A 12213-nucleotide genomic window follows, 5' to 3' on the forward strand; every position below is an offset into this window, starting at 1 on the left:
AGCATCACCTTGATCTCTGTCTTCATTCACATGGTGCTCTCCCTGTGTCTGTGTCTGTCTCCAAATTTCCCCTTTTTATAAGGACACCGGTCATGTTGGCTTAGGGTCCTCCCTACTCTAACTTATTCCATCTGCAATGACCGTATTTCTAAATAAGGTCATGTTTTGAGGGACTGGGTGTTAGGACTCAACTTACGAATTTTGGGGGGACAGAATTTAGCCCATATCAGGGCCCGAGCCAAGATCCCATCCTGGGTTTGCAGACTCCTCTGCAGAGAGAGGCCCTGCTCCCTGACGGGCGAGGGCCAGGCAGGAGGCCAGCAGGCCCCATGGTCCTCTCTGGGCCAGAGCACTGCTTGGCTTTCAGCAGTCGTTGTCTTCCTGCTCACAAAGATTCACCCCTTTCCTGTGGGAGGACAGTCCCCCACCCACTGCCACGTGGTTGACATCCACAGGGCAGGGCACGGGTATGCGAGGATCAGGTGCTCACATGGTGTCCTGGCAGCAGCTGTGGGGGCAGCTGGATTTCTGCTCTTCTTGGCTTCCGTGCCTGATAGGGACCCCGCTCTGATCTGGCTCCCAGCGCCCTGGGCTGAGCTGAGGCGGCCCCGTGGCCCACATGTAACACGAAGGAGAAATCAACACTGTTGTAAGCCACTGAGAGTTGGGGCAGTTGTTACTTTGAGGACGTTGAAATTCAGGATGCCATGTGCTAGCGTGTTTGTAAAAGGGGTCCTGCTGATCAAAGGGCTTGAAATCATTTCATCTTTCCCAAATCCTCCATCTTACAGATGAGAAACCGGAGGCCCCGAGAAGCAATGGTAACCTGGCATCGGAGTCTCCTAGCTCTTCTCTTAGCCAGGCTCCAGAAGGAGGTTAGAACGGATGCTTGGCAATGACTTCATTTCTTAACCCCCATCAGACGCATGCCTGGACTCGCGTCACTGGGCGTGGGGATCTGGTATTCCTGGATCCATGAGGCGTCTCCTGAGAGTCGGAGGGATACAGTTGCCCTCCTGAGGGAAGACTCTGCTGGGTCTGTCAAGCCTCCTTTGTCCCCACCCCATTAAACAAAGGCCAGTCATTGGAGTGACACTCCTGCATGAGGGCAGAGACTGGGTCCCATTCATTACCCCATTGCTAGTGGCAGAAGGTAGGAGGCGCCCAGATTTGTGGGATGAATAAGTTCATGGCCCCACAGGAAGAGCTCAAGGGTCAACTGGAGTTGACCGAGGCAGTCTGCCAAGCCCTCCTAGGAGCTGGCTGTCTGAAACAAGGCTGTGCTTGGTGACAATGGAATGAAGGTTTTCCCTCTGCAGAGCGTCTGGACCACAGGGGTCACACTTAGATCTGATCAAATAATAGCTCCGCCCCTGGGCAAGCAGCGCTTACTTCCCCCAACCCTCTCCTTTCCAGGTAAATCCCTTTATTCCCTTTAGTCATTCCCACTCATCTCTGTCTCCCTGCTCATTCTCTCTTCACTATATAAATACTGGCATAACAATACTGTGTGCCCAGATTTTATACAACGAGGAGAAATTGGTTGGCTGATGACAAACCCAAAACACTCATCATATATAGACTCTTGGATAAGATCCTTGCGCCATTCCATGATGCATTTGTCTAGCAAAAACCACATTTATTAAACCTGTGCAACGTTAGCTTGGCTCTTTCGGGATGCAGCCTTCTATCTGTATCTCTGCAGGCCAGCCAGAATATCTGTTCCTCGAATCGTCAGAGTGGTTGATCTGCATAAAGGAAAGAAAACAATTTTATTTATTCACTAATCTAATCAACAAATATTCGTCGGCTATGAGCAAAGTCATATAAAGAGAATCACTTCCTAGAATGGAATTTGCTCCAACCTACTTTCTCTCGACGTGTTTCGTACTAATATTTGACCCAGGTGTTAATGCAGTTCTAGAACTTTCTGCAATAATGTAAATGTTCTGGAATCGACACTGTCCAATAGAGCCGCCACTAGCCACGTTTAGCAGTTGAGTACTTGAAATGTGCAAGTGTGACCGATGAACTGAATCTTAAATTCTATTTAATTTTAATAAATTTAAATGGAAATGCAAATTTAGCTAGTAGCTGCCGTCCTGGACAGCACAGGTCTACTGTTTAGTTTTCAATTCTCAGAGAGGAGGAGTGTACTGTTTCTCAGGGTAATTGTAAATTCCTTGCTCAGGATGTGTGTTCATACTGATGTGGGATTTAGGCTTTCCTACTTTTTTTTTTTTTTTTTTTACAGATAATGGAGTCCCTTAACCTAATGCTTAAAAAGGATAATATGCATCCTAAACTTTGGAATTCTCTTTTTTTATATAACAGCTTTGAGATATAATTCACATACTATAAAACTCACCCATTTAAAGTGTACAATTCCATGGCTTTTAGTATATTCAGAGAGCTATGCAACCCTCACCACAATCAATTTTAGAACATTTTCATCACTGGAACAAGAAACCACAGCCCCACAAGCAGTCATTCTCCTTCCCCCACAGTCCTGGGCAGTCACAAATCTACTTTCTGTCTCTATGGATTTTGTCTATTCTAGAAATTTCATATAAATGGAAATATACAATATGTGGCCTTTTGTGTATGGTTTTCTTCCCTGAGTCTGTTTTCAAGGTTCACCCATGTTGTACATGTATCAGTACTTTCTTTCCTTTTTCTTTTTGCTGAGGAAGATTCGCCCCGAGCTAACATCTGTTGCCTATCTTCTTCTTCTATGTGAGCCACCGCCACAGCATGGCCACTGACAGTCAAGCGGTGTGGGTCCATGCCTGGGAACCAAACCTGGGCCGCTGAAGCAGAGAAGGCTGAACTTAACCACTAGGCTACCAGGGTTGGCCCAGTAGTTTATTTATTTATATGGCTGAATAATATTCCAGTGTATGGCTATACCATATTTTGTATATACATTTTTTATCCATTAATCAGACATTTGAGTTGTTTCCACTTTTTGCCTATTATGAATAATGCTGCTATGCACATTCATGTACAAGTTTTCCTGTGAACATATGTTTTCATTCTCTTGGATATACATTTATGAGTGGAATTGTTTGATCATATGGTAACTGTGTGCCTAACCTTTTCAGGAACTGCCAGGATGTTTCCCAAAACAGCTGTACTATTACATTTCCTGGAGCAGTGGAGGGGGGTTCTCAACCCTCCACATCCTTGTCCAACTTCTCATTATGTCTTTTTCATTATAGCCATCTTAGTGAGTGTGAGGTGGTATCTCATTGTGGCTTTTATTTGCATTTTCCTGATGGCTAATGATGAGAATATTTTCACGTGTTTTTGGCCATCTGTACAACTTCTTTGAAGAAATGTCTATTCAGATCGTTTGCTGACTTTAAAATCGGGTTCTCCTTTTATTATTGAGTGGTAAGAGCTCTTTATATATTCTGGATACAAGTCCTTTATTTGCAAATATTTTCTCCCATTCTGTAGGTTGTCTTTGTGTTTTCTTGATGGTGTCCTTTGAAGCACAAACATTTTAAATTTTGATGAAATGCAAATTTCATCTTTTGTTGTTTATGCTTTTGGTGTCATAGCTAAGAAATCACTGCCTAATCCAAGGTGACAAAGATTTATGCCTATGTTTTCTTCTAAGAGTTTAATAGTTCTAGCTCTTACATTTAATTATTTGGCCCATATTGACTTAATTTCTGTATATGGTGTGAGGTAGGGATCCAAATTCATCCTTTTGCAAGTGAATATGTGGTTGTCTCAGCACTATTGATTCCCCGTTAAATGCTTTTGGCACCCTTGTCGAAAATCAATTGACCCAAAATGTGAGGTTTTATTTCTGGACTCTCAGTTCTACTCCATTGGTCTATATATCTATTGTAGGTGAGCAGATTTGCCACCCCAAAATATGTCTCTTTGGCATAAGGATTATTTTAGGCTGGTTACTGTTTTAGAAACAGCAGATATGGGGGGAGCTCTGAAAACCAAGGAGAAGTTACCCTTTGTAAGAGACATTTACATTTGTAAGGGAAATCCCTATTTGTAAGGGTGTCTCCCTCGCTGTACCAGGAAGAGGAAAACATGTAAATCTCTTGAAACTCCTATCAGTGGAGAAGGCGTGGACTTAAATATGCAAAACAACCTTACCCTTGTTTACTGTGCTTTTCCTGGCCACCTCCCATAACTGACTCCTCACCCGCCAACATCTTCTTTCATCTTTAGCTAAAGGAGGTATTTAAGGTGATGGCATCGGCCATTTCAGCGAGTTACTCAGTTTTCTGAGTCTCTCCCATGTAGACAGAAGGTATACATGGTAAACTTTTGTTTGTTTTTCTCCTGTTGATCTGTGTTATGTCAATTTAATTATTAGGCCAGACAAAGAACCTAGAAGGGTGGAAGGGAAATTTTTCCTCCCTGACACGGCGGATCTTGAAGGAGACTTAGGGAAAAGCAAAGGTCCGAGCGTGGGAAAGCTCTGTGATGGGTGGAAGAGGGCAAAGATTGTGGTGGTTTTGCTGGTGTGTTGAGCATATACAAGCATGGAGAGAAGAGTGGGAAGGGATTGGCTGGGCTGGCAGCAAGGGTCTGAGCTCTGGTTCGCCAGGGACCAAGACAAAGACCACACTGGAGGTGATGACAATGATGACCTGTGCTGAGTGCTGGCGATTACTGAGTCCAGGCCCAAATCCAGGTTACCCTCCCTTTAGACTGCCACCTTGTTTATTTCTCAGTTTGTGGGTCTCAGGTCGCTCCTCCCTTATGAAACTAGAACATTTCAAAATTCAATTCAGTAGTGAGGCCAGGAGAGGCTTCTGAGCATGGAAATGACCCCAGAGCTGTGCCTGGGAAGCTGACTCTGAGAATAGCAGGGCGCGTGGATGTGCACGGTGGCTGGAGAGACCACCGAGGACTTGGGGGCCCTCCCAACACAGCCATACACCGCCCTTAGGGAAATCGACGGGGTGTGAGTCTGAATATCTCAAATGTGAAGACAAATGCTTCCTCTGACAGGACTTAACTCAAGCTCTCAGAAGGACTGTGTTGAGGCCCTGGCTACCAGCTCAGGCCTCATCAAGGGTTGAGTAAACATACTTTAGTGCCCTAAACCACAATAGCTCTTGTGAGTCCTACACAAACTGCTCGCCGTGTTCAGGTCCAGTCCTTGAACTCTCGCTGCAACTGGGACAATAACTTTCAACCAACACATGCAGGCAAGACAGACATTTCCTGCAGTTCCCTTAAAGCCACTGTTTCAAGACACATCGGCTCTCTAAACTCAGTGCAGCGCTTGGAGACCCAGACTCTTCCTCGATTCCGCCCATTCCAGAAACTCTCTTTCTTATCACCAGACATTCTCACATATTGAGATACATGGCGTGACTATTCCCGGTTGAAAACTAATTCGACTTGAACTAGCAAGACTGGCCTATGGCCTATCAAACATTCATTGTGCATCTGCTTAACCATTAAAGAATGAGCTCTCTTCAGATAAGCATGCAGACTTCCCCTCCTACGCCCTATTGATAACACTGCCCGGCTAGTCCCTTTCCCGACATTGACATGACATCGGGGTCATGTTGACCTGCTAATTGGCCCCTGATTACGTCTTTGAGACGTTGAGGTATATGTATCCCGGGCGTGTTTAACGCATGTCCTTTGTTCTAAAAAGATATAAGACCCTACTGAGAGCCATGCTTCTCCAGAACGTTTTCTTCCTTTCTGGAAAAGGCCTTCCCAGGTTATAATCCTCACTCTGGCTCAGGTCAAACTCACCTCTGTCTCTCGTCTACAGAATGGTTATTGGTAATTTTGCGTGGACACTTATAAAGAAAATGGGAGAGGCAGGGCCACTGCTACAGGGCAATTCCAATGTGAATTTGTTTCACGCACCTTAGCTAAACATTAACAGGGAAGCTTCGTTGAGATGTGAACAGTTGAGTTAAAGGGACTCGAGCCTCGCTCCTGGCTTTTCTGGTGCATCTGGGGTAACAGTGCCAATTACAATAATAAGGACAGGCGCTGACACGTCGGAGCACTTCCCTATGTGGCCTGACCCTCTCTGTCCCCCGACGAGTGCCCACAGTGGTCCTGCTGCTCGCCACCACTCCTGCTGAGTTAGTGACCTGGGGAGACTGGGAAGGGCAGGGGGGACGGGGTAAGGCATGGGGGAAAGGGCAGCGAAGTTGGAAGATGATGTTAAGGGGAAGTTTGGATGTGCACGTGGGAATGAAGGTCAGGGCTGGGCTGGGGGGAGGGAGAAGGGGAGCTCTGGAAAGGCCCAGATGCTGGGGATTACAGGGCTCCATGCTTGCATCCTGGCTGAGCCCCACGTGTTGCTCTCTCTTAGTCCTCACTGACTCTGTAGGATGGGCACCGTCATTATCCCTTTCTGACAGGAGATGATTCTGTGGCACAGAGAGGTTAACTAATTTTCCCAAAAACCACACAGCTAAGCGCATAAAATCTGGAGATCTGTAAGACACTAGACTAGTGCTCATCATACAAGGAGCAGAGGAGAAGGTGACCCTGTATTACTAAAGAGTCAGCCCGAGGAAAGCCACAGGTCAGTGGGTGCATACCCACCTCGCAGCTGCTGGGCCCTGAAGAATTCCCTAGCTTTCATCTCACTGCGCAGAGCAGCAAGCTGAGGCCCAGAGAGGTGAGGTGGCTGTTCAAGATCACACCTGACCCCCTGCAAACCTGACACTGGACATCAGGCCCCTCTCCCAACGGTGCACCTGGCTCACCTCACCCCCATGTGGGCCCAGGTAGTGGTGGCCCAGGGAGCCCCCCACGCAGAGCCAGGCAACACCTCACACGTCAGGACAAGTCTGTGAGGTCTCAACTGTATCCTGGGTGTCCAGACCCAATCATTAGTAACGAGTGGTCTACACTGCGGCCCCGGGTAAATGTTCCTGACAAGTTCTGCAGAGCTGGCTTCCTGGCTGTGAAAGAAATGAGAGGTGCAAGGAGAAAACCTGCTTTTTCAGATGCATGCTAAAATAACCGCGATTTCTGAGCCTCCGAGGGCTACAACGAGGGTGTCAGAGAAGCTCTAGGGCTCCCTTGCGAGCCGGTCACGAGTCATCTGAGTGGTGGCCACAATGAAGTCACACCTCAGCCTCCCCTTCTCCTGCACCCAGGTGGTCCTGCCAACCAGGGGACGCCAGCTGCCCACCTGCTTCTGTTTGCCTTCCTTCCCAGACCCAAAGCCACAGTGGACAGTGCAAGGAGGGGACCGGGACCAAATGTCCTGGTCTGGAGTCAGAGGCAACCTCTTGCACACCTTGGAGACATTGAAATCTCTGCCTCCTCTGAATTTCCAGCTCATAGAAAGGAGGCCCTTCTCCTAAGGAACAGTCGGAGGTCTCACTCCTTGGCAGGCAGCCACCGCCCCCCCTTTCAGAGCCTGTCGGGTTTCAGCACCGGTTCCTGGAAAGCGGTACTCCGTGACAGAGGCTGCGTGCTCATCCCCAGAGGCCTCAGCCTGCAACTCCTACAACACTTTGCCAACCCTAGTTGGAACTTTCCCAGGAGACTAAGTTAATACGTTAGAACTTCATTCTTTTGATTTTATTTTTCTTGGATAAATAAAGGACATAGTGGGAGGGACTTATAATCAATCATGCAACAAGTTACAGCAACAGCAACAACGAGAGCTCCATTTCTCCAGTTTGTTTGGCGTCTGCCCCGTTTTAAGTGCTTCCCGTCACAGGCTTGGTTAATCTCCTTAACCACCTTAACTAGTAAGCACTATTACCATCCCCAGGACAGAGGCAAAGGAAAGAGAGGCTTGGGACAAGGGCTGGCTGCAGCAGGACAGAAGAGCAATACCAATAGCCCACTCAGGATTTTCTACTTATAAACAGATTTGAGAAGTTTGAAACTTTGGTTAAGCACCTGACATAGTGGGAAAGGCTTATGAGCATCTTATGATGGACTCTTTGACTTGTAATGACGGACCGAGCGCTGGCTGCATGGGAGGTGATTTTCCCCAGATTTAGGAACTCGGCGTCTCAGGCACAGACCCTGAGTGGAGAAGCGAGCGGGCCCCGCCTCGCCCTGTGCGGCAGGCACCGTACTGGAGACAGCGGCTCTGACCCACCGGCAACACTTCACATCACAGCGTGCGGAGGACCAACCCTTTGTGGGAAGGGACCTTTAAAAGCCACTCACCTTTTCTCTCTCAATTCCTGCAGGAAGTTCAAAGCCTTTTGCTGTGAGAAATACCCAGCTCGACCTGAATCGCATGTTCCTGACTTCTTTACTTCCAAGAGCTTCTATGGCCTTCTTGGCGTCCTCCTTCAGTCTGGGGACAGAGGGGACAGTGTCTGAACGTCTCATGTGGAGACCCCAGTGTGTTGCACTGTGTCTGTCCCAGAATAGAGGTTTCTAAAGCGACTCATCTCCTCCTCGGGCGAACGGCAGGAGGAAGAGGGCACGTGCTGATTGAGGATGTCAAATTTCTAGTAAAACCTGCGACAACATCCAGGACTCCCTTAGACTCGATTCTGGGTACAGAGTTTTAATTCTCAATTCTGAAAAGCCCCTGCTTCTTGGGGTTCAATCACATCCTCATACTCAGCCAACATAATTTTTGCTCCTTGCTGCACCCCCTGTTTACCAACCAGGAAATGAGGTGGAGAAGTTACCGAAAGATGACAGCGAATGTTAAAACTGTCCCTTTCATATTCAGACAAGTCAGTACCAAAAAAAGAAAAAACGAAAAACCTAAAACAATACTGCATTGTAAAAGGGGTACAATTGAGAGGAAGCAAAGGATGGAGGGCAGAAAGGGAAAGGAAAAAATAACAAGTTCAGGTTTTCCTAAACGAGTTAAATCTGAGTGTTTCAGAGTTGTATCAAGGCACTTCAGTCTGGTAAGATGCTCTAGTGAAAACAGGATCTGAGGTCAAACACATGTGGGCAATGCTGTGTTCAGGAGCCGCTTCCTGGAGGTTCACAGTGCAGAGAGGCACTTCGAGGCTCTGGGAAGATTGGCAGTGAAGGCACACATGTTTACTTGGAAGAGCAGACGGGGAGAAACACTGAGCCAGATCACCTGCTCCCTCGCGAAAGCGTTGCACGTGTGTCAGTGCCACACTGGGTTTTAGCTTTTCTGGCCAACAACCGTAAAAAGCTAACTGCTTTTCCATCCTAATTACAGTCAGCAGTGGCTCTGTCTTGCTACCTGGAAATATTCCTTACCTTCTAGTACTTACGTCCTCCACTGGCTAGTCATCTCTTTAGAAGCACAGTCTGTTTTGCTCTGGTCCCCTATTCCTTTTCCTTGAAGAAGCATCTTGCTCCTTGGAGTTTTGTCCTTTCCTAGAGGACGCACTGAGGGGCCAGCTGGGGCCTGGTGTTCTCCACCCAGCTGGCTTCTCTTCCCCACCCCCACTGTGACAAACCTGTCCCCACTCACCTGCTGCTGCCATCATCGTGGGTGACCATAAGGAGCAGGGAATTCCGGGGAGCACTCTGAATAAAATTGGTCATCGGTCCAGAGTTATCTGTCGGGTCGATGCAAATCAGTTTTAGGCTCTTCTCTGTTACCTCAGACTCTTGCCCTCGATGCTGTGTGTCCTCTGCTCGCAGCCTCTGTGTCCGCTCCGACTCTCCACCACGTAACAGTGCTCCGGCTCTTACAGTCGACAGCCACTGGGGCTCCATGGTGGGACCGCGGGAGGTGAGCAGCACGATCAGATCATGAAGATTCCACTAATCAAGCTCAAAACCAGCCACAACCTTGGCAGCACAGGTGGAGTTTTCTCTGCAGTTACTCACGAAACCCCAGACCCAAGTGTGAGCACCCTAGAGCAGAGCGGCCCCAGGACACTGATGTGCAGAACGGAGAAGAGAAACACAGAGACACGCAGACCAGATGGGACAGGGGGGTAAGTCTTTGCTAAGAGACCTATCTATGCCTTACAGGAAGAAAATAAAGCTTAATCTCAAACCTCATTGTTTCCCGCTGGGGCTGGCTCTTTATACTTATGCTTAAGTTAACTGCAAAGTAAAAATGGATAGCTCCTATCGAGTGTATCCAGGCATTTGTCATTGCTCTTCTTCAGGATCTTTTTTTTAAAGATTGGCACCTGAGCTAACAACTGTTGCCAATCTTCTTCTTTTTCTGCTTTTTCTCCCCAAATCCCCCCAGTACATAGTTGTATATTTTATTTGTGGATCCTTCTAGTTCTGTTTTATGGGACGCCGCCTCAGCATGGACTGATGAGCGGTGCCATGTCCGCGCCCAGGATCTGAGCCTGCGAAACCCTGGGCCGCTGAAGCGGAGCATGCAAACTTAACCACTTGGCCACGGGGCCGGCCCCCTTCTTCAGTATCTTTATAAAGACTTGTTTTCAACAATTCTTGGTGTTAAACAAAAATAAAAAGGGCTGGTATATCCCAACCAACAACTGCATTCAAGATCTAGTGCCCAGAATGGAGAGACCATTGGAGGTGAAGGGGCACCACTGGTTCCAGGAATGCGTGCTCCGAGCCCAGCAGGCATGAACTTGACAGTGATTGTGACAATATTCAAGGCTGGATGCTGATCACATTATTTTATATATATTTGATTTTGAAAAAAGAGGTATTTTCTTTCCCATTATCCAATGAAGGAATAGAAGGAAAAGAGCCAGGACAACTGTGATCAGAGGAAAGATATTTTCTAGTTAATGCCTTCAACCTCTGTTATACGAACTCAATTAGGGACTAAGAGGATTTCTGTCAGACCATTCTAGAATACTCACATGAGCTTCTGGCAATATTTTTAATAAACAAAATAAGAATGTTTGACATTTTTGTGTTTTCATCTTAACTTATGTTTACAATTCATTTTAAGAGGAAAAAATTTTTCTTACCACCTTCATACATATCAAAATACTGTGTTGCTATCACTTTCCCAGTCGCATCTGAAAACAAAAGAAATGGCTTTTGAAAGAAAGTTTGTTGGGACTCAGGGCACCCTTGTGGCACCGCGGTTCTCAAGATGGCACGTTCCTTCTGTCTCTTTCCAGGAGGCATGACTGCTGCGATGGCCCAGCTTGAGGAAAAAAGGCTGCCTTCCTTGGAGGGGTGTTACCAATGTGGGGACAGACAGGGCTTGTCAGCTCTTCTAGAACTTTCTTCCCGTCTGCCTCCAGTTAGATGTGATCCTATGCTTTTTCCTGTCACACCTGCCTCTGCCCGCAGAACCACCAGGGCCCCCACTCAGCCCTTTCTGGTCCCCATTAGGCTTTCCTGCAGGATTATGAGGCTGGGCACGTTTTGTCTCAGGTTTCTACAGCCCTGCTGTCACTGGACTATGCGCTCAGCTCAGGTACTCCACGGGACACCGTTTCCCCAAACCTGCTACTGTTCCTATTGCCTGGGGTCCAGCAGCAATCCCAAAAGAATGTTGCCCCAGGCCTAAGAGGAGGCCAGCTGAGCTTCCCCTGAGGCCTGAGTCGCCTTTTATCACACAGCGGTGACAACTGGCTGGCGGTGTCACCCTCTGCTGGGCCACCAGGAGCGGATGTGAGGTTGTACTCCAGGAAGGCCTGAGGTCCCCCTCTGCGTATCTGGTTTTAACCCTGCCTCCTGCTGCGCCTTTTTTGTTTTTTTAAAAGTCTACTTATAATTGGTTCCAGGGTTTTTTTTTTTTTTTGTACGTACCACAAATAACCTGTAAAGTGAGGCACTGTAAAAATAATTAAATATATAATTTCAAAATGCATTAAAATATAAACCTACACTAGATTGCATGCAAAAATCCTCGAAAACCCAAGGTATCTTTGAAAATCCAATCGCAGAGCTTTTAGAGAAGTTTTAAAGAAAACACTGAACAACTTACAGTTCACGATGGCAATATTTATTCCTCTTGCAACATTTCTAGTCTTCTCTCCTATGAGCCTGAAATGCAAATATGCATTAGACAAAGAACTCCTTTCTTAGTGGGCAGTGAGGAGCCCTCCCCGCTCTGTAAGATCTTTTCTTGGCAGAGTCACTGCCCGGCCCTCGCTGCTGACCATTCCCTCGCAGGTACGCGCTGGCCCAGACCCAGCTTCCTTCAAAGTCACCCCTACTCGCTCCACACACATCCATCCCCAAGTTTCCATAGACTCAGTCCCGCGGGGAACCTGGAAACTGCATTTAATCTTATACTATAGATAAACAGCCAGGGAGAGGAAAAACTAATATTTGTTCAGCACAGTCTTTTTCCATCTTTCCACTGAAACCTCAGTCCCA

At 47.3% G+C, this 12213-nt stretch overlaps 1 protein-coding gene across 2 annotated transcripts in view; it reads right to left on the bottom strand.

Moving 5' to 3' along the window:
• Positions 1 to 489: 489 nt before the first annotated feature.
• LOC124234310 (protein FAM3B-like) overlaps positions 490 to 12213 on the bottom strand; it is a 38385-nt gene continuing 26661 nt past the window's right edge. The window contains exons 4-9 of one of the 2 annotated variants that reach the window (XM_046651623.1): positions 11819 to 11877; positions 10848 to 10898; positions 9407 to 9494; positions 8158 to 8290; positions 1649 to 1748; positions 490 to 987 (exon numbers count right to left, since the gene is read on the bottom strand). In XM_046651623.1, coding sequence (XP_046507579.1) covers positions 1659 to 1748; positions 8158 to 8290; positions 9407 to 9494; positions 10848 to 10898; positions 11819 to 11877 — 421 coding nt within the window. In that variant the 3' untranslated portion in view covers positions 490 to 987; positions 1649 to 1658. Of the gene's footprint in view, positions 1749 to 8157; positions 8291 to 9406; positions 9495 to 10847; positions 10899 to 11818; positions 11878 to 12213 lie in introns of both variants that reach the window. The other variant, XM_046651622.1, reaches the window with a different exon arrangement.

This window comes from Equus quagga, unplaced genomic scaffold (genome assembly GCF_021613505.1).
Source record: "Equus quagga isolate Etosha38 unplaced genomic scaffold, UCLA_HA_Equagga_1.0 73442_RagTag, whole genome shotgun sequence".
NCBI lineage: Eukaryota > Metazoa > Chordata > Mammalia > Perissodactyla > Equidae > Equus > Equus quagga.